At 50.7% G+C, this 20257-nt stretch overlaps 1 protein-coding gene across 2 annotated transcripts in view; it reads right to left on the bottom strand.

Annotated features, from left to right (window-relative positions):
• Positions 1-20257, bottom strand: part of Ptpa (protein phosphatase 2 phosphatase activator) — a 29989-nt gene that overhangs the window by 2740 nt on the left and 6992 nt on the right. The window contains exons 3-9 of one of the 2 annotated variants that reach the window (XM_059259983.1): positions 19933-20019; positions 13992-14117; positions 10391-10508; positions 8483-8582; positions 7401-7525; positions 6004-6104; positions 1865-1972 (exon numbers count right to left, since the gene is read on the bottom strand). In XM_059259983.1, coding sequence (XP_059115966.1) covers positions 1865-1972; positions 6004-6104; positions 7401-7525; positions 8483-8582; positions 10391-10508; positions 13992-14117; positions 19933-20019 — 765 coding nt within the window. Of the gene's footprint in view, positions 1-1864; positions 1973-6003; positions 6105-7400; positions 7526-8482; positions 8583-10390; positions 10509-13991; positions 14118-19932; positions 20020-20257 lie in introns of those variants that run through there. The other variant, XM_059259984.1, reaches the window with a different exon arrangement.

Here is a 20257-nt window from a genome sequence, read left to right as displayed (position 1 = left end):
ACTTCTCTTAAAAAAACCAGGTCAGGCAACTTGACAGTTAATTGCATATCCTGAGGCCGTCTAATGCCATGCCTGATTAGACCTCTGTTGGCAGCTCAGGGTGCCATGGCCTTGTACTTTAAGTCTAGTGAGCCTTAAATGTCTTCCCTATAGACATTTGGGCTGAAAAAGTAGGTCCTTTCCTGGGCCCTCTGGGCAGGGGCTGATAGCCCTTTATAGAGATAAAAATCCCAGCATGTGGGAGGCAGAGTCAGGTGAATCTCTTGAGGCCAGCCTGGTCTAAAGAGTAAGTTCCAGAGAAACCCTGTTTTGAATACCACCCCCCTCAAAAAAATAAAACACACACACACACACACACACACACACACACAAAAAAAAAAAAAAAAACTGGGTCCTACAAAGCCTTGAGGTCCTCATGCCTATCAGCAAGCTGTAGAATTACACCACAAATCCAGCCTTGGCATAGGGGGCCTGAGCCAGGGCATGGGTCAGCTCCCACCTGCCACATACACCAGGTGAAATGTCTGGTATCCAGTCACACTGACCTTTCCTTCAACAACTAGAGATACCTAGCAACCCTCTCAGGACTTCAAGTTCAGGTCAAGGCTGCCAAGGCCTGTGTGTCATGCCACCACCTTGTACCTTATCTGCAGATCTTCAGCCTCTGAAAGGGGGACAGGGTTGCAGGCCTTCCCCTTAGAAGGCTGAATCAAGGCAGATTTGAAGACACACAAGGCCAGCATTTAGGAATCCAAGCAGGAGGCAGCTGGAGTCCTGCCTTTGATATATAAGGGGAGCTACACACCCTCCATGCTGACACTTCCCTGCAGTGGTGTGGACCAGCAGCAGGTCAGACTTCTCTGTATTTCCCACTGGGAATCTGCAGAAATAAGGCTGTGGAGAGACAGGACCAAGGGTGGTGCCCAGGTGCTGGACCTGGCCTGCTGAGCAGGAAAAAGTCTGGGCAGCTCCAGGAATGGCCTCCCAGATGAGAGGTATGTGGGCTGAAGCATAAACATAGGATGTGAAGTCTAGGGGAAGAGGGTCAGGAGGGAAGACAGAAGAAAGCTGGCCAGGCCCAGGCCTGGTCGGACCATGTTCTATTAACCACTTCAGGGCCAATCCAAGGGCACTAGGCAAGCGGGAAACATTTGCACTACCAAATCTGGCTGGCCTCTAGAGCCTTCCCCGCTGTCCTGCCTCTGATGATGGATAGTGAGCTCTGAGCCCAGGGAAACTTGACTTCTCCAGAAGAGAAGGGATGATGTCGTCAAGAATCAGAGACGGGCATCAGCAGGACAATGCCAGAGGCTGGGAGTAGGCAGGGCTGCGCAAGGTCAAAGAGCAGCAGTTCCAAGGACTAGTGTGCTCAAATTGAGAGGGGCCGTGGAGACAGGGAGGAAGAAGGTAAGAGTCTTCTCCCCCTTTCTGGGGAGGAGAGGATGGAGGAACTAGGAAGGGCAGGCCCCTTTCGGCAGGGGAGCTTCCCAGCCCAGACTTGTGAGCTGAAAGCAGAGAAGAACACCTACACCCTTCCCATTAAAGAATGCCAGGGACCACCCCGACCACACCCTCTTCCCAGCCATCTTCTCCAGGAGGCTAGCTCAATTCGGACAGTGGCTCTAGGATCACACCCACCCCAAGGATACCTGAGTCACCTTGGGAGAGACATTCAGGTTACCAGAGGTCATTTGACAGAAAGAGAGCCTCCAACTTCTCTAGCAGCAAGGGCTGTGTCAATCTCTAAGCTACACAGGGCCCATCAGGTTCTGAGGTCTCCACGTTTCCGAAAGAATCAGCAGTCCTGACTTCCCCCCAGGACTAAGTGACAGCGGGGCAGACATGCTGGCCAGACCCCACTCACCTCCGCCTTATACATGCGGATGAGGCCTTGGTTCACTTTAGACCACGAGGGGACAGCACTGATGTTCCACAGCTGGTTGGAGTGCTCTGCAAAGGGGCCGGTCTTCATCTGGAAAAGAGAAGTCCAGGAACTAGAGAGGCAGAGGCCACCTGGGAGTCTAGCCCTGCTCTCATGCAGCATGGACACAAGAGCACACAGGAGATGGGGAGGCACACTCATGAGGGAAGGAAGGGGCCTGGCCTGTAAGCCCTGCTCAAAAATACCACCTCTCCTGCCCACATCCTCCGCTTACCTTTCTTTCCTATAGACTGGAAAACAAAGGCCCTGTTCCCAAAACCTATCAAGTTTAGCAACCCTAGGAAGACAAAATCTCCACCCTGGGAGAGTAGGACGTGTTCCCATTCAGACAGCAGCCAGGCTCCCTTCCCCAGACTGTACGGGCTTGGTCTGTACCTGCCAGGCAGACCTCAGAGGGTAAGAGAGGGGCTGTGGGAGGGCCCTGTTGAAAGTCGCTGCACAGCAGATAGAAGGAAGACACAGGTGGCTGACAGGAAGGAGGCCACAACTCCAGAGCAGGACGGGAGGAAGGTCTGTTTAACCAGGTCAAGAGGAAGGCAGAAATAAGCCAGGCTATAACAAGATCGGCAGGAACATGGCCAGTCCGTCACTATGACCTGACTCCAGGAAGGCAGGAGCGCTCTAGCAAGCCCAGGAAGTTCTTGTGACATCAGATCCACCTGTGTCCTGAGTGGATTCTGTCAGTCACAGCGCAAGGCCAGGACAACTGTATTTATTAACCATGTAGCTCACCACACCCGCCTCACTCCCTTCCCAGTTTACAGGCAGCTTTATGTTAGGAACAGGGCTCAGCATCCAGCCTCAGGCTACAGAGAAAGACTCTGAAAAGCAAAGTAACTGAGTTTGGCAAGGAAGCAGAGATTTGGACCTTAGTGAGTGGAAGGTTCCAGAAGAGGCTCTACATGGAAGTGGGGGGTAAGGTAGGGGTGGCTAGTCCAAGGAGAAAGGATAAACCCATTCTTTGTAATGGGACATCGCAGGCCCCTTTGGTGCTGTGGCTTCACTGGTCCACTCCCACAGGCCTCCACTTCAGTACCAACAACTTCTAGATTTACACTAGAAACACTGCCATCTTCCCATTTCTCCCTCCCCTGGCAAAAGTCCCCAAGGAGAGCCTGTCTCAGTGGCCCCTCCCCAGTGGTGAGGTCACCAGACTTCCAAAGCTAGCTCCACTCTCTACCAGGCATTTGTGGAGTCTTTCCTTGACCAGGAACAGGAGGCACCAAAGTTTACAAGGCCCTTGCTTCCTGAGACGGATCCCAACACCCTGCAAAGATTCCACCCTCAGCCTCTCTAGTTCCTGCCCTCACCTTGCACACCTGCACACCAGAGGCGTGAGACTGCTGGACTGTGGACCAGGGCCCCTGCCAACCGACCCTCTGAGCCAACTGCCAACTGCTTTGTCTCATAGCAGGTGCTCAAGGGCCTGCTCAGCAAGGGCTCTGGGGCAAAGACAGACAGAGGGACATAAGACTCTGCCTGGAGGCCCAGCCTCGCTCACCAGTAAGGGATATTCAGAAAGGGCTCTCTGGCAGGCTGCAGAGTTGTGAGGCCCAGTACATCTCTAGAGAGGCCACCCCACCCCCAGGCCTCAGTGCCTCAGGTCTCCCAAGTCCTTCAGAAGGAGGCTCTGCAACTCAGAGAAAGAAAAAAAAAAAACAGATGAGGGGGGAAAAAGAATCGGGGGTGAGAAGAAAAAAAAAAAATTAGCTCATTCTAGCCACAAAGGGAGAAGAGAGAGAAAGAGCGAGAACGAGCAAGCAACTGCAGTCCCGCAGTGACCCCAGGGGAATCGTGTGAGTCAGAGCAGCCATATTGAGCAGGAAATTACTCACAGACGCTGCGTTCCTGCCTCTCCACTCCCCAGAGAATCGGCCTTTTGTAAATGGTTCCTCTGTCAGTAACTGAGGGGGATGGGCGGGGTGGGGGAGGCTCAGCACAGCGCCTTCCTGTCAGCTCCTTCCCTTCCAGCTGAAATCTGATCCCTCCCTTCCCAAAACTCCAAATTTAGAAGCCAGATTGAAACTGAAATTCTTTTCCTGCCTGCCCTGGACTCTTAAAGGCGCCAGGGCTGCATTTCCTGGAGCAGGAGGAGCCCTACAAGGTGGGCTTCCTCCGCTGCCCTGCCCTGCCCTGCCCGGAGCTATCATGGCAGTCCCAACACGAGGCCAGCAAAGGGAAGCCACCTCCTTCCCAACTTCCTTGGGTTTGTTTTCCCAGGAGCGATGTCAGGTCTCCAGAGGCAACAGAGCCCTGAACACCTCGCAGACTTCCAGGACGCTGTGCGCCAGGGTCTGGGTGATCCTAATCCAGCCACCCACTCACTGATCACAGCTCCTAAAACGCTGCCCACTCCTCTGAAATGCATGGGGGCTGGTGGAGGGAGAAGGAAGACTGTCAAACAACAGAGTGGTGTAACAGCAACCGTCCAACCCAGACAGGCAAAAGGCCTTTGCTACCACAGTGCCTAGCAACCAACCAGAGCTTGACCCGAGAGCCTGGCACGAAGAGAAAACCAAGCCTTGCAGAGAAGGTGCACACCAGCCAAAAGCCACCCCTCCCACGTCCTCCCACGTCCTCCCACCTCTGTTACTGGGTGGTTACTGAAACCACCGAGTGCAATGCGCTTTTAGCGCCACCTCGTGGTTACTTTGGGCTACCTTCTATGGGGTCCTCTGTCCCAAACTTTGGGACAGCTTTTGGGGTTTTATACCAGCAGAAACAAACAAACACACTAACTTTTAGTGTGGGATCACTTCCCAGTCCCCGAAGCCCAGTCTGGCTAGCCTCCTTGTTAGAATTATTGACAAGGACGCAAGGGGCTTGGCAGGCCGCCAGGGAAGCAGAAACAGCTTAGGCTTTTGGCCTCAAGCAGCAAGCTCTGCAGAACGTGCGGCTCCTTTCCATCCAGTCCTTCCACCTCATCCAGGAGCTCTCCAGCCCCGCACTCCACTCTGAAGGAGCCCTGCAAAGCCGCCTCTCAAGGCAGTGAGCCAGGCCGCCCCCAAGTCCTTCTGACCTTGAGCCTGCCACTCTGCTGAAGGCAGCATATCTCTGAGAGCCAAGCAGTGCTCTGCAGCCATCAGTCGTGGTTCCATCTGCTGACTTGGAAAAAATGTGTCATTCCCCTCTGGCCCCTGAGCTTGGCAGAAGCCGGAGGCGAATGCTGACCAGAAGGAACTTAAGAGTCAAGGCTGCTAACCAGGCTCTTCCCTACTCAGAGGCTCAGAACAGGAAGTTGAGCGTAGCGTCCATGGGCAGGGTCCATGTGTACTTCCACAGAGCAGACATGCAGGTGGGCACAGGAAGAGAAGGAAGACAGGACTTTGTAAATTTGGGGTGAGAGAGTTTACAGGTATCGGTAGGAGAATGAAAAGCTCCAACACTTGCTAGAAGCAAGGCCCTAAGACTGTAGGCCCTTGATGAGCTCCTGGCTCTTGTCCACAAGATTCTAAGTGAGAAAGCTGGCATGGGCCCAAGGCCATGAATTTTCAAAGTCCCAAAGCCACTTTGGGGAATGTTCCAGCAACACACTATAGGGAATCCTGCCTTGGTGAGACGAGAGCTTCCCGTTAGGGAATCTGCCAGGTGGTATAGGGCCCAGTGACTGTCACCAGAGGCTGCCTGTTTTCACCTCCAGCACACTGCTGAAGCACAGATGGAGACAGAGAGCTAACCACTCCCGTCACTCCAGCTCTAAGCATGGCTCTACAGACCTCATGGGCCCGGATGGACGATGCTGCCCCCCCCACACACACACACAATGTCTGCCACCCTTTCAGGCCTGCTGCCAGTCACCAAGTCTAGCTAATAACTACAACTTAATCGTGAGCTCAAGAGCCCTGTGGGAGCTGAGTATGGCTGCTTATTTTGTAATCCCAAGCAGTTAGTAGGTTGGGGCAGGAAAATTGTCATGAATTTAAGGTCAGCTTGGGCAGCAGAGTGGGGCTCTACCTCAAACCAAACAATGAAAGAGTCCTCCTGGGTCTGGGAGAAGGCTGGCATGGGCAAGCAGGCCCTGGTAGCCGAAGCTGCCTACCAGAGGCTGCTGTGGCTCTCACCTCAGTGATGAACAGGATGCACTGAAGGAACATGTAGTCCTTGTGGTTCTCGCTCACCGCCTTCTCATCCACAAAATGTCTGGGCTCCAGGTGGGGGTGGTCTGGGGAGAGCAGAGGCCTGGCCTTCAGAACAGCCCTGATCCAGCCTGAGCACAAGGTGTCTACCACAGTACTTTACATCTGTTGTGATGGTGTGCTGGGGCAGAGCGGTGGTGGAGTGCTTGCCTAGTTGCATAAAGATCATAATGGGACTGAGAAACCTCTGCCACCTAGTGAGGTGCCCACGGTACACAGCCAGCCACCATGCATGTACCTATGGTGACGCTGGTGCACACCAGCCTGCTATGCCGCCAATCAGCAGAGGTAACAGACACAGCTAAGTACTGTGTGCCCCCCTTACCCATGACAGCACCATCAGAGTGGACATCTACCTTCAAAGCTATCTCAGCTGGGTGTGGTAGTGTACACCTCTAGTCCCAGCATTCAGAGACAGGAGAGTTACAGACTAGCCAGGAAAAAAAATGTCCTTAGTGGAGTTAACTGTACACACTCACTGTGTCAAGAAGACACCATGGTGTAAGAGGCACACACTAAGTGCTTATGCAATGAAACCACGCACAGGGTATACACAGGTGATGCAGGAATGTGTCCTAACAAATCCAACTCAACTCAGCACATGGCAGTGAGACCTTGATGGATGAGTCCAGCCTTCAAGGTTCTGCATCTATGCAAAAAGACTGGAAGAGCATCACCCTCTACCCCACCAAAGGTTGGGGCCACACTAGGTATTGTGCCTGCCCTTAAATCTTCCTGGGGTCCCTGAGAAGACTGTGGTGGAAGTATCTAGAATGGCAAGTTCTCAGCCATTAGGCATTTGTGAGTATTAATTAGTAGCAGTTCATTCTCCCCAGAACTAAAGATGATCACTAACCCCGCCCAATGGCAGGTCCCAAGATGCTGCCCATGCCTGGATAACCATTTCAAACTGAGAAGCACACACAGGGAACGGCATTGGCAGCAACTCCTCATATGCCCCTGCACAGATTTCAGTACCAACAGTGGATGGCACCGATGACTGACAAACCAAGAGGCCCTAATTTTCAAGTGAAACCCCACAGCTGTTGCCAGGAGATGCATGCATGCACATCAGTCCATTATGCACCAGGCACATGCCGCTGCTCCAGTCTATGTCACTACCCATTATTTTGGTGGCACTCCACTGTCATCTCCTCCAGCTGGCCACACTGGCTGAAAGCACTAAGTCCACAGCAATCAGCCTCCATCACTAGCTGGTAAAATGTCCTGCTCTACAAGCTGTCACTGTGTGCCCTGGGCAGGAGGAAGGAAAACGGAGGGACTTGGGGGTTCAAGGTAGAGACGTGACCACCCACTAGTACCTATGAGCTGTGAGCTGCCCCAGATGAAGGGCAGGAACTGGAAGTCATCCAGACCCCACACACCCTGGCTGCCTGCAGGTTCCATCCTGTATGTCTTCTGCAACTTCCGCATAACCTCGAGGTACCTGCGTCGGAGGAGGGTGGGGGAGAAAGGAGAGAAAGGTAAGAAGTGGTGTTCTTCAGCACAGGAAGGGTAGGGAGAATGGCAAGGCTGAAGAGCCAACGGGCTGCTTTTTTCTTTCTGCTCATACATCTTCTGTTAGGGGGAGAGACCAACACCACCTGGAAACCAGGCTTAGTGTCGCCGTCCCTGGCAACTTGTAACCTCAGGCGGGAGTCCTTTCTCTAACCTCAGGCACCACTGGAAAGTGGGTAAAATCCAAGAAGTCAGACACATCCCTGGGTAACCTGCAGAGCTTTACGTGCCTCAACTCCAGCACACCAGTATGCCCCTGGGACCACTGCAGCTCAGAGCAGGTCTCTGCACCATTTAACTATGCAAAGACGTGTTGCTATTTTACTTTGCCTGCCTAAGGCACCTGACTGGTCTAATAAAAAGCTAAATGGCCAATAGTGAGAGAAGGTATAGGTGGGACTTGGGCACAGGGAGAGTAAGTGTGAGGAGGAATTTAGGCTTGGGAAGAAAGGAGACACCAGGGCCGGCCAGCCAGACACAGAGGAAGCAGGAAAGTAGGACATACAGAATAAAAGAAAGGTGAAAGGCTCACAAGGAAAATGTAGATGAACAGAAACAGGTTAAATTAAGTTAAAGGAGCTAATAGGACAAGCCTAAGCTAAGGCCGAGCATACATAATTAATAATGTCTCCCTGTCTTTATTTGAGAGCTGGTTGGCAGCCCAAAGAAAATTCCAACTACACTGTACACTTGTGCTGCCCAGGAGAATCTGCCTCCTATGGTGGACTGTGCTCTCCGCAGAGACCTGTCTGTTTCCTCTTCTGTTAAGAGGGAGGCAGCTGCTGTATCACAGGGAATTAACTGAGCTGTACGAGCACCTCAGAAGAGCCTCCACATGGTGAACACAGGTACAGCATGCATCTCTTCCCTTCAAGCCAGCTCTCACCTATCAAACACCTTGAAGACAATAGCCACCTGGTCGTCTACCCGGAGCACCCCGATCTTGCAGAGACAACAGAGGAAAGCGGCGAAGGCAGCCTCATGCCCTGGGGAAGAAAAACATCTCAAGCTGAGGTCTTCCAGAAGGACTCCCCAGCATTCAGCTCCTCTGAGGAGGAAGGCTCATACTGAGGTGGAGCCTCCCCCAGTGGCCTTTCAGTGATTACAAGCACTGGTGCGCACGCTCCCGATGGGCCTCATGTCAATTCCTGCACAGGCACTTGCCTCCTACTTTACGAGTTTGACACATTAGCAACCCCAGCTTACTGAGCACCTACTATGTGGGCACTCAATGTCCATGCTGGGTCCCAGGGACAAAGGAGTCCTTGCCTCAAAGAGTTCATGAACTGTCAGAAACCAGACATTAAACAGACATTACTACTGTGAGTCTAGCTATGCAGGAGACAGGTGGGTACCTGAGGCACATCCCGGGGAACCCTGATTTCAGAGTTCAAGGTTTTCCCCTAAGGAAATGAAAGAGGAACGGCTAACAGCTGGGAAAAAGAACAGGAGGAATAGGCAGAAGCAACAGCACATGCAAAGGCCTAGGAGTGTGTCTTCGGCAGAGGGCGAGGGAAAAACCTCTCCCCAGATGGCCTCAACAGCCACGGTAAGAAGCTTGGATGTCCTTCCACTGGGACCATGTGGACAGACTAGAAGGCTAAGGTGCCCTTTTCTCTCCCTGTCACATCCACAGCAACAGTCAGCTCTCAGAAGGCGCTGGCTGGACCTTGGACCCTGTTCCTTACGTGCTAAGACATCAGGAAGGAGGGAAGCCGACTTATCTCTACAGACTGGAGAACCGGCCAGAAGCTGGAAGCACATATGCTCAGTCACATTCACCTGTCAATTTCCAGATGACCCTTTTGCCCTAGAAATCTTTTCCTTGCCAGGCAGTGGTGGTGCACACCTTTAGTCCCAGCACTCCGGAGGCAGAGGCAGGCAGATCTGTGAGTTTGAGTCCAGCCTGGTCCAGAGAGTGAGTTCCAGGACAGCCAGGGCTACAAAGAGAAACCCTGTCTCGGGGTGAAAAAAATTTTTTTTCTAGTTGGGTCTTTTTTTTGTGGGGCGAGGGGTTGAGCTAGAGATCTTACAGAGATCCACCTGCCTCTGCCTCCTCTTACTTGGGTCTTAAAGCCCCCACATCCATGGTCTCAGAACTGTTCCCAGCAACAGAGCAAGCCGAGAATGAAGCTCTCCCAGGTTCTGGCTCCAGAGAAGCCTTCTCCAGAGCCTGCTCTGAAACCAGGCTCCCTGTGGCCCTCCTCCCTCAAGCGAGTGGGAAGCAGCCTATCTCTCACATGCCGGCTTTAGGGAAGAAAGCAGAGTCTCCTGGGCTACAGAGGCCATCCCTGACCTAAAGAACACTTCTCTTTAAGGTACCCACAACAGCTTGGCCGCAATGGATGACAGAGCCAAAGACCATCAGCACAAAAAAAGGGCTAAGAGACAAGCGATGTCAGGACAGAGCAGGCTAGCAAAGGTCTTTCTTTTCTCAGCGTCTATAGGCAGCTGCCTTGAGTAAGTGCTCAATAAACTATCACAGAGTGATGAAGAGCTTAATTGGACGCCAGCTTCACAAAGAACTGAAACAAGTGAAACCAACTTCCAGCGGGCGCCAGGCCTGTAGCATAGCGCCACCTGGTGGAATAAACTAGAGCACAGGGCCCCACCCACCCACCCACACAGGCCCTGCTGGACGGACACACGGACACACACACACACACACACACACACACACACACACACACACACACACAGGGGCCTGTGTGGAACATGAAGAAAGCAGCCCAGAACACACAAAGAAAGCAGCAAGGTCCCAGTCATCCAAAGCCGTGCAGCAGCAGCTAGATACCTGTGCCATAGTCAATGCGAGTGGAGTTCCCCACAGCCTCCTTCAAGTAAACTGCCACTTCAGGTACAGCCGCCGCCAGGTGGGTGGGAACCACTGTGGCCACCAAGTTCTCTGCTTCCTGATAACACAAGAGACACAAGAGACACACAGTGGTGGCAGCAGATTAGGCAGCATCTGAGGGTACAGGCACTGAGGGGCAGCATTTGCCTGGGGTCCATGCTGCCAGCCTGCCTACTTCCCAGTTCTGACTGGCCAGAGAAAAGGGGAGGGGATATAACAGACACCTGGAATGACTCTGGGAACAAGACAAAAGATCAATCCTCCCATGGGTAGCTCACCAAAGGCCCACAGAGATTATGGGACATCCAGCCTATTATCCTTATAGTTGTTGGTTCCATTCCCAGGGCAGTAAGAGTGTAGGCCATAAGTCTGCCATGACAGACATATGAAATATCCCGAATTGCATTATTTACAGTATCTAAAACATAAAAATTCAACTAGATGCCTGGCGGTGGTGGTGCATCCCTTTAATCCCAGTGTTCCTGCAAATATGAGCAGCACAAACATGCATTTTTAACTCCCTCTCCCAACTCAAAGGATGTAAGGGCTGCATATCAGCACACCGGGCTTGGGCTCTATTTGTTTGCTTGTCTGAGTTTGTAACCCAGACTAGCTGAGAACAAAGCTCCTTAAACTGTGGGTGGGGGTAGCTCAGTGTGAGGGTGGCAACAGTATAAACAACAATCAGAAATTAATTAAAAATCAATTGCATTTGTGAGTCCAAGGTGTTTTGGGCAATGCTCTCCTCTGCTGTAACACGTTACTGCAGCCTTGGTTCTGAGCACACGATATGCACCTGTGCACTGTGAGTACGGCCATGTATACTATCACACCACACAGAACCAATGAGCCCTGACTGATACACCCAGATGCTGGGAACTGCAGGGCTTTCTCTGCACTGTTCTCTAATAGAAATATAATGGCTTGCTGGTAGAGGTGGTACACACCTTTAATCCCAGCACTCAGGAGGCAGAGGCAGGCGGATCTCTGAATTCGAGGCCAGTCTGGTCAACAAAGTGAGTTCTAGGACAGCAAGAACTACATAGAAACTGTCTCCAAAAACCAAAACCACAACCAAAGAAACATAAATGGCTTAGCTACAGAAAACAAAGATTTCTGATGTCCCTGCTGTCACTCCTCAGTACCAATCAAGTTAATGTATCTCTAGATTGTACTGCGTATGCCTTGAATGCATGCATGTGACACACATGCATGTAGTGCCCTTGGCATCCACAAGAGGGTGCTGGATCCACTAGAACTGCAGTTGCAGGTAGTAGTGAGCCAGCCAGGGTAGATGCTAGAACTGAACTCAGGTTCTCTGCAACAGTGGCCAAGCATGGCTGGGCATAGTGGTACATGCCTTTAATTCCAGCACTCAGGAGGCAAAGGAAGAAGCCAGCCTGGTCTACAAAGCAGGTTCCAGGATAGCCAGGGTTAACTAGAAAGCCTCTGTCTCAAAAACATAGCAGCACATGCTCTTAACTGCTGAGCCATCTCTCTAGCCACAGAGAATATTTGATTTTAAAAACTGCAATGAGTTGCCAACCTGAGTTGTTGTTGTTGTTGTTGTTTAAAGCCAAAGAAACAAAACAAATTGGTGAATGAATTCTGGCTTTGGATTAAAACAGTTTCCAATTATTTTACTTTGCTTCTCTGTTACTGCAAATACACACCATGACCAAAAAACAGAAATCGGTACCAGGAGTGGGGTGTTGCATCAATGGATCTGATCATGTTTTGTTGGAAGATTGGGGAAGTGTTTGGAACCTGAGCTGGAAAAGACATCGAGTCCTCAGAGCTTAATGGGCTGTTCTGCGGGAGCATGGAGGAATGGTGAGAAAATGCAGACAATGGAGGCATGGCTTGTAAAGTCTCAAAAAGAAGCAGATTCTACAAGGCCTCTGGTCAGCAGGTGCTGAGAAATCAACTGCGGATAATACAAGATCAGCATTGTCGAGGAAGACTCTTCTGGGAAATATTTCACCAGACAAGCTGTGTAGACAAGCTTGTGTAGACAAGCTGTGGTCTGGGCAAGGCTGCATCTCCAGTTGGAAGCTGAACTGGGCAACGTGTAAGAGTCTCCACGTAGTATGATTTTGAAGGCATGAGGAGTCATGGAGAAGCTGAGGCTTGACATCAAGTAGTGAGGTCAGAGTCCCTGAAGAGAGGCCAGGGTGTGGGGGGCTATTAGTGATGGTGCAGCAGAAACCACAGGACACTGGATGTGCAAGGACCACGGAAAGAGTGGAATGGAGCCAACCTGAGCCTACAAGACAAGCTATGTGTGCTGCAGATGGCAGAGCTGGAGACACAGGCTGCCCAAGCACTCTGGAGCCCAGAAGATCATGTGTGAATTCCAGATGTGAGAAGCTGAGATTTCCACACTGTTGAATTTTGGTTCTGCTTTTGCTTGATCATAACCATATCTCGATCATCCTCTCTTCTGAAATAAGTATATAACTTGTTTTCTGTTTTATAAGAGCCCAGTTATGACTCAGATTTTAAAGAGAACTGGAACCTTTTAGGTGTTAAGAGTTTTTTATTTAAAGACGATGAAATTTTTTGTTTTATTTCTTTATTATGTATACAGTGTTCTGTCTGCATGTCAGAAGAGGGCACCAGATAACATTACAGATAGTTGTGAGCCACCATGTGGTTGCTGGGAACTGAGCTCAGAACTCTGGAAGAGCAGCCGGGGCTCTTAACCTCTGAGCCATCTCTCACACACTTTTTTTTTTTTTTTTTTTTTTTATTTCTTGGAACTTTTTTTAAAGTTATATTGTTTTTCTTGTTTTTTTGTTTTTGTTTTTTTGTTTTGTTTTGTTTTGTTTTGGAGACAGGGTTTCTCTGTGTAGTTTTGGTGCCTGTCCTAGATCTCGTTCTGTAGTCCAGGCTGGCCTCGAACTCACAGAGATCCGCCTGCCTCTGCCTCCTGAGTGCTGGGATTAAAGGCGTGCGCCACCACAATAGGGTCTCACTATGTAGCCCTGGCTGGCTTGGAACCTGTTATATATGTATCAGGCTGGTCTCAAACTCACAGGAATCCACCTGCTTCTGCCACCCAAAATTGGCATTAAGGGTGTGCACCCACACCCAGCTTTTCCTTATTCTTTTTCTTTTTGAAGAGAGTTTTTTCCACCTGCCTCTGCCTCCCAAGTGCTGGGATTAAAGGCTTGGGCCACCACCACCTAGCTTCCTTATTCCTTTTCACGGTTGCATAGTACTTCACAGTATGGTCTAGTATAGTTCACTTGTCCTCTTATGATGGGTACCTGAGTCACTTCCAATTTGCTGTTAATAAAAATGACTTAATAAGCAGCCTCATACAGGGGACTGTGTAGCCACACCTGTAGTTCCCAGAAGACTGGCTGGGACAGAGGATGATTTTGTAATTTAGGTAAATAAAACTGCCATTCTGACAAATTACCTCATTTTATGTTTGGAAGCTAGACTGGCCTACTTTGAACACAGACCTTGCCCCACCTGGAGCCACAGTAGTCCTCCCACTGGCCCAGCCCACCCTGGGCTCAGACAGTCTCACCTGATCAAGTTTGGCATACCAGGTCCTGTAGGCCTTGTTCCCAAACCGGGAAGGCTGGTCCACCGGAGGGGTCTCATCAATCCACCTATCCAGCGTATCAAGAAGAGCTACCAGCTTCTCAATGGCCTGTGAAGGGGAGACAGGAACCACACCAGTGACTGGTGGCCCTGCTTGAGCCACAGAAGGAAGTCTCAATTGCTGTGGGAGGTGGCCCCTAGGCTGGCCTAGCTGTCACCCTCATTCCCAACTGTCCTGAATAAGAAGGAGGGTCAGGAAGTGATCTTCCCTTCAAAGAGAGAATCACACTTGGCTGACAGGACAGCGTCCTGGGTAGTTCCAACTGTTTCTTCAGCCAGCCTACTCGGGAGGGGTCACTAGAGAGGCCCAAACCCCAGCCCCATCTTTGTTAAAGCAGGCAGGACTGAAGAGCAGAGAAAGGCAGTGTGGTGCTTCATCTCTGCAAAGCTAGACAGAAGCTAGTGTCATCGGGAAGAGGGAACCTAACTGAGAAAATGTCCCACTAAACTGGCCTACGGGCAAGCCTGGGGTGTATGTTCTTGACTGATGATAGATACAGGAGGGCCCAGCTTATTGTGGGCAGTGCTGACCCTGGACAGGTGGTCCTGGGTTCTTTACGAAAGGCTGAAACTGGGCAGTGATGGCACACGCCTTTAATCCTAGCACTCAAGAGGCAGAGGCAGGTGGATCTTTGAGTTCTCTGAGTTGTGGCCAGCCTGGTCTACAGAGTGAGTTCCAAGAAAGCCAGGGCTAAACAGAGAAACCTTGTCTCAAAAAACAAACAAACAAAACAAAAGAAAAAAGAAAAGAAAGACACAGGCTGAGCAAGTCACGAAGAACCAACCAGTAAGCTACACTCCTCCACGGCCTCTGCCTGAGTTCCTACCCTGACTTCCCTCAGTGGTGGACTGTGACGTGAGTTGTAAGCAGAAACAAACCCTTTCCTCTCCAAAGCTGCTTTTGCTTACAGTGCCCTTTTTGTTGTTGTTGTTTTGTTTTGTTTTAAGGTTTTTTTTTTTTTTTTGAGACAGGGATTCTCTGTGTAGCCCTGGCTGTCCTGGAACTCACTCTGTAGACCAGGATGGCCTCGAACTTACAGAGATCTGCCTGCCTCTGCCTCCTGAGTGCTGGGGTTAAAAGCGTGCACCACCATGCCCTGCTGGTTATGGTGCCTTATCACAGCACTAGAAAGAAACTCTAAGACAATCTTCACTGTCCCCATGCTCCATGCAGAACCACTGTTAAAGCATCCTTCTGTGTATGTCTCTAGGGCATTTTCCAGATGGTTTACTGCGGAGGAAGACCCACCCTGAACGTGGGTCGCAGCACCCTATAGGTAGGATCCCAGACTGAATAAAAAGGATAAAGGAGAAATCCAGCTGAGCACCAGCCTTCCTCTCTCTGCTTCCTGACTGTGGATGCAAAGTGAACAGCCGCCCCACATCCCTTCAGCTTGTTATACTTCCCTGCCATGAACTGTACCTGCTGGAATAAACCCTTTCTCCCTTAAACAGCTTCCAAGACAAGTAACTACTACAGCCAGTAATCCTGACCCCCCAAAACAAATACTGCCCACATCTTAACACCCTGGCTTGTTCTCTCGAGTGCTCCCCAACACTTGAAGAACTCCACAGGCAGATAGCCTGGCTCCAACCCTCTACTAAAACAGTACTGAGCTACTTGGAGACCTGAGCTTCTGTTTCTTCATTCCAAATGTGAGGGCAAGGATCTATACCTCCTAAGGTACAAGAGCCTGCTACAGAGCAATGAGATATACTTAATGCCTACAGACCCTGAAATTGGACCACAGACAACTGCCCTAGCCGGCTCCTTCCACTAACCCTCACTCTACACCAGTGTGTGCACAGAATGCTGTGACCCCTTAACAGTCTTCAACTGTTGAACTGTCTAGGCTTTCTTCACATTTCACCACCACAGACAATCTGCAAACCGGGGGCATCTGGACAAAGTTTGGCAGCTGGCAGCCTAAGAACCCATCTCTCCATGCCATCCCCACAAACAGGACCAGGAAGCAGAATCGGAGTCACAGGTGTGGGAGGCATCAGCACATTAAATGTTATTTACAGAGGAAATCGGGTCAGGCATCCAGCCACATGTTCCTTCCAGGCCAGGATTAAGGGCTGGAAGAGTACATGATACTGGAGCAACTTAAGGCCAGGAAGCCTTGGGAAGAGAGGCCCTGCCAGGAAGCAAATCCTGTCTGTGTCATTGGGAATGCACAGTATAAAGAGAAATCTCCAGGAGATCCTGGAACTGGGTAAAAACAGGAGCAACCCCGAAAAGGGTCCGGTTAAGTGCTGTGTACGTGCAGTGAGGACTCCGCTGCAAGGACTCTAGCTGTACAGCATAACGATGGCCCTGAATGCTGATATCCCCTCCTCCCGTATGCTAGGGGCATGGAAGGAAGCAAAGTTGCTTGTAAGCTGAGGCGGTGGCTGGCGTGGCCTAAACTGAACTGTAACAGCAAGTGCTGTCAGAGCCAGGCTTTGTGAGGAACCAGGTCACTAGGGACTGCTGCTGAGTACAGACCAAAGCTCATTTCACATGGCAACTGGGGTCTGCAGGAGGGTGGGGCCTCTTAGCCCCAGGAAGCACCAGGCTCCCTGGAGATCTCAGCTTGAGGCCTGACAAGGCACTAAAGGGGATAAAGAATGTGACTCAATGGCCAGGCAGTGGTGGCGCACACCTTTAATCCCAGCACCTGGCAGAGCCAGGCGGATCTCTGTGAGTTCGAGGCCAGCCTGGTCTACAGAGCGAGATCCAGGACAGGCACCAAAACTACACAGAGAAACCCTGTCTCCAAAAAACAAAAAAATAAGAATGTGGCTCCTGAGGCCAGCAGGAGCCTGGACCCAGCAACTAGCTCAGCTGGGCTGATAAATAATTAAGAGACTCGCAGCTCCTCCCTCTGCCTCCAATGTCTGGCCTGCTGGCAGAGAAGGGCTGGAGAAGGAAGCAATCCTGGGCTGGAACCACCCCACCCACCCCACCCTAAGGCAGAAGAAAATTGTGGGCCCCTCCCATTCCTATAGCACTGTCTCTTGAACTTCATGGACCACTAAATCTTCTCTAAAATTATACTTGCCAACTTCTCATTCTGCCTGGGCGGTGGAGGCAGAGGCAGCTGGATGAGTTCAAGGCCAGCCTGGTCTACAAAGTGAGTTCCAGGACAGCTAGGGATACACAGAGAAGCTCTGTCTCAAAAAATCAAAACAAACAAAAAACAAAACACAAAAAGCAAAAGAAGCAACAAAATAAGGTGTGGTAGCAAACACCTTTCATTCTAGCACTCAGGAGGCAAAGGCACAAGGATCTGTGAGTTCAAGGCCAGCCTGGTCTACATAGTAAGGTTCAGGCCAGGCAAGGCTATATAGAAGGACTCTGTCTCAACAACAAACACACTCATCTCCCTCTCTTAAATAAACACCTCTCCAGTACTAGCACAGTACAATCTAAAGGACAACTTGTCACCATGGGTCTAGACAACTCTACCTTGCTATGGCTTGTCCTCTGCTTCAGGTCGTATGGAAATCTGGGCTGTACTGAGAGGACACAGGAGCTCTGGCAGCTGTGCCCAGTGGCACAAAGAAATCCCTACATACAGCCATGGTGACATGCTATGACTGCTACCTTCTACTACTCCTGCCAACACTCAGGAGACTTCGGGGACCAAACTGGCTCTGGCTGTACACCCACTAAGGTGGGCATAGGGATGGATCCAGCTCAGGACGGGCCCAGCTGAAGAAAGAACATCTGACAGTTAGAGCTGAATGAACCTACTGACACAGAAAGCTAAGAACAGCAGAGGCTTTCAGCATATACTAACCCTGTACATGGGATCCCAGTGGCTCCTCACCTCATGTCCCACACCCCGAGGGCCCACTTACTCTACAGAGGGCCAGTAAGGACAAGAAGGAAGCCGAGTACGATAATGAAAATCTATACTCCTGGTACTTGGAAGGCAGAGGCAGGAAGATCACAAGTTGGAGGCCAGCCTAGCTTAAACAGTGAATTCCAGGCCAGTCAGGGCTATAGTAAGACCCTAGCCTCAAAAAAAAAAAAAAAAAAAGGAAGGAAGGAAGGGAAGAAAGAAAGAGAAGATGCAATCTCAAGAGATGGACCTGGATATGGTTCAGTGCAGAGCTCTTGCTTAGCTTGTGCAAAGTGCTGGGTTCTATCCCCAGCACTTAAAAAAAAACAAAACAAAAAACAAAAAAACCAAAAACTGAGGAGGGGGAACGCAAAGCCACTCAGCTGGGAGGTGGTGTGCTGGCAAACCCTATCAGCCTGACACACGATTATGATCCTGCCAAAAGAACAGCCCTTCAGCCAAGGCAACACCTAATCAGTGAGGACAATTCCCATAGAAACTTGGGAGCAACTGAGGAGCCAAGGGGATTGGTAGCTCAGTCCTTGCTGGGGTAATCATAGCATTCTCCTTTAATTAGCTCCCCCTCGATGTTTCCAGCACACTGGGCAGGGCTGAACTCATCTTCCCAGCCAGCCTTTGCTCAAAGCCACAGCCACAGAGCCAACCCAAGGAGTCATTGTGGGCTAGCTCCTCAAGGGACACAGTCTCTCCCAGTGCTGCTTTAGCTCCCATCTAGTAGAAAAAACCAGACTGTCACCCAGGAGCCAACAAGGGCCAAGTGGCTGTACCAAGGACCTGGTATGAGGGATTAAAAAGGGCAATGTTAGCCTGGGACAGATGAAGAAACCAGGCCAGGACAAAGCCAGACCTTACCCAACAGGCTCCAGCTGTAACTAGAGGGCAGAAAGCCAAAGTGTTGAGAGGCCACTCAGCCGCTGGTGTCTGAGATAAGAGGCTCAGAGTGGCTCTGGGCCAATTGGGCCATGAACCCGAGAGGCCACTGGAGGCCCGGGACCTAGTTCTGGGAGACGGCCTTGCAACAGCACGTGGCCTGAGAGACTACCTTCCAGTGGGAGAGGTGGCTGGCCACCTGGTTCCCAGCTCAGACCTTTCCTGAACAATCAAGTAAGTCTGCCTCTAAGACAATCAGAGCACCCATGACACAGCGGGACTCCTAAAGCAAGAGCCTGGCTGTGCTCTCTGCTCAGCCTTTCTACCAGGAATGGAGGTGAGGAAATGGGGCCCAGAGCTCCTTGTCGGATGCTCAGAGCAGCAGTGCCTGGGGACACAGCTGCAAAGTCAGGACTGTTGAAACAATGAGGGGATGTCTCAATAGGGTGGCTAGTTAGGCCAACAGATAGGAGGTGTGCGTGTGTACTGTTCCCAGGGTTGCCCTGGAAAGTGGTGGTGCTGGGGTTTGAACTCAGGGCATAATGCATGTCAAGTATGTGCTGAATCTCCTACAGAACTAGAGATCTAACCCTGTTCTGGTTTGCATTGATGCCAAACGTGCTTCTGCTAGCAACCTCTCCACAGAACTCATCTATCATCCTTTTTTTTTCCAGCTCTTGGCATGCATATGCTAAGCAAGCACTTGGTCACATCTCCAGCCCCTTTTGTCATCTTTAATTTCAAGTTTAATAAAAATACCAATTAGAGCCGGGCGGTGGTGGCGCACGCCTTTAATCCCAGCACTCGGGAGGCAGAGCCAGGCGGATCTCTGTGAGTTTGAGGCCAGCCTGGACTACCAAGTGAGTTCCAGGAAAGGCGCAAAGCTACACAGAGAAATCCTGTCTCGAAAAACAAAAAAACAAACAAACAAAAAAAAACCAATTAGAAAAAATACAGACTATAAGACTGCATACTTACCTCAATTTCAGTTACAAATATTATTTTATGCACAGATTGAAAACATTAGGAGTATGGGCCACAAATTCTAACTGCACTGTGCCGGGGTAACCATCCTCTGCACCTGCCTGCCATGGATGATCAGCCTATGTGGCCTGTAGCAGGCTCCTTGCCTGTGCCTACCTCAGAGACTTTGTAGTCGAAGGTTAGCTTCTTCCCTTTCACACCTTCGTTGAGGGTAAGGATAAAGCCGATGTAGTCAGCATATGCCTGCCAAACAGGGAGAGTAGGGAAGGAAGAAGGCGTCAGATCTCATCTACCCCAGCCCCAGCCAAGCTGCCCCAGCTCCCGCTCCCAACCCAGTACCAGAAGTAGACAATACCAAATACACATCTGCCCCATCAATAAAGCCAGCAATGCAGTGATCACAACCATGCCCAACCCCCAGCCAAGGTCTAAAGTGCTCACAACTGCTGTAGGTAGTTTCTTCTTTTTGTTTCTTTTGATT

The sequence above is a fragment of the Peromyscus eremicus genome, chromosome 4 (assembly GCF_949786415.1).
Source record: "Peromyscus eremicus chromosome 4, PerEre_H2_v1, whole genome shotgun sequence".
NCBI lineage: Eukaryota > Metazoa > Chordata > Mammalia > Rodentia > Cricetidae > Peromyscus > Peromyscus eremicus.
Note: the sequence above shows the minus strand (reverse complement) of the source record. Positions and strands in the feature narration are given on the sequence as shown.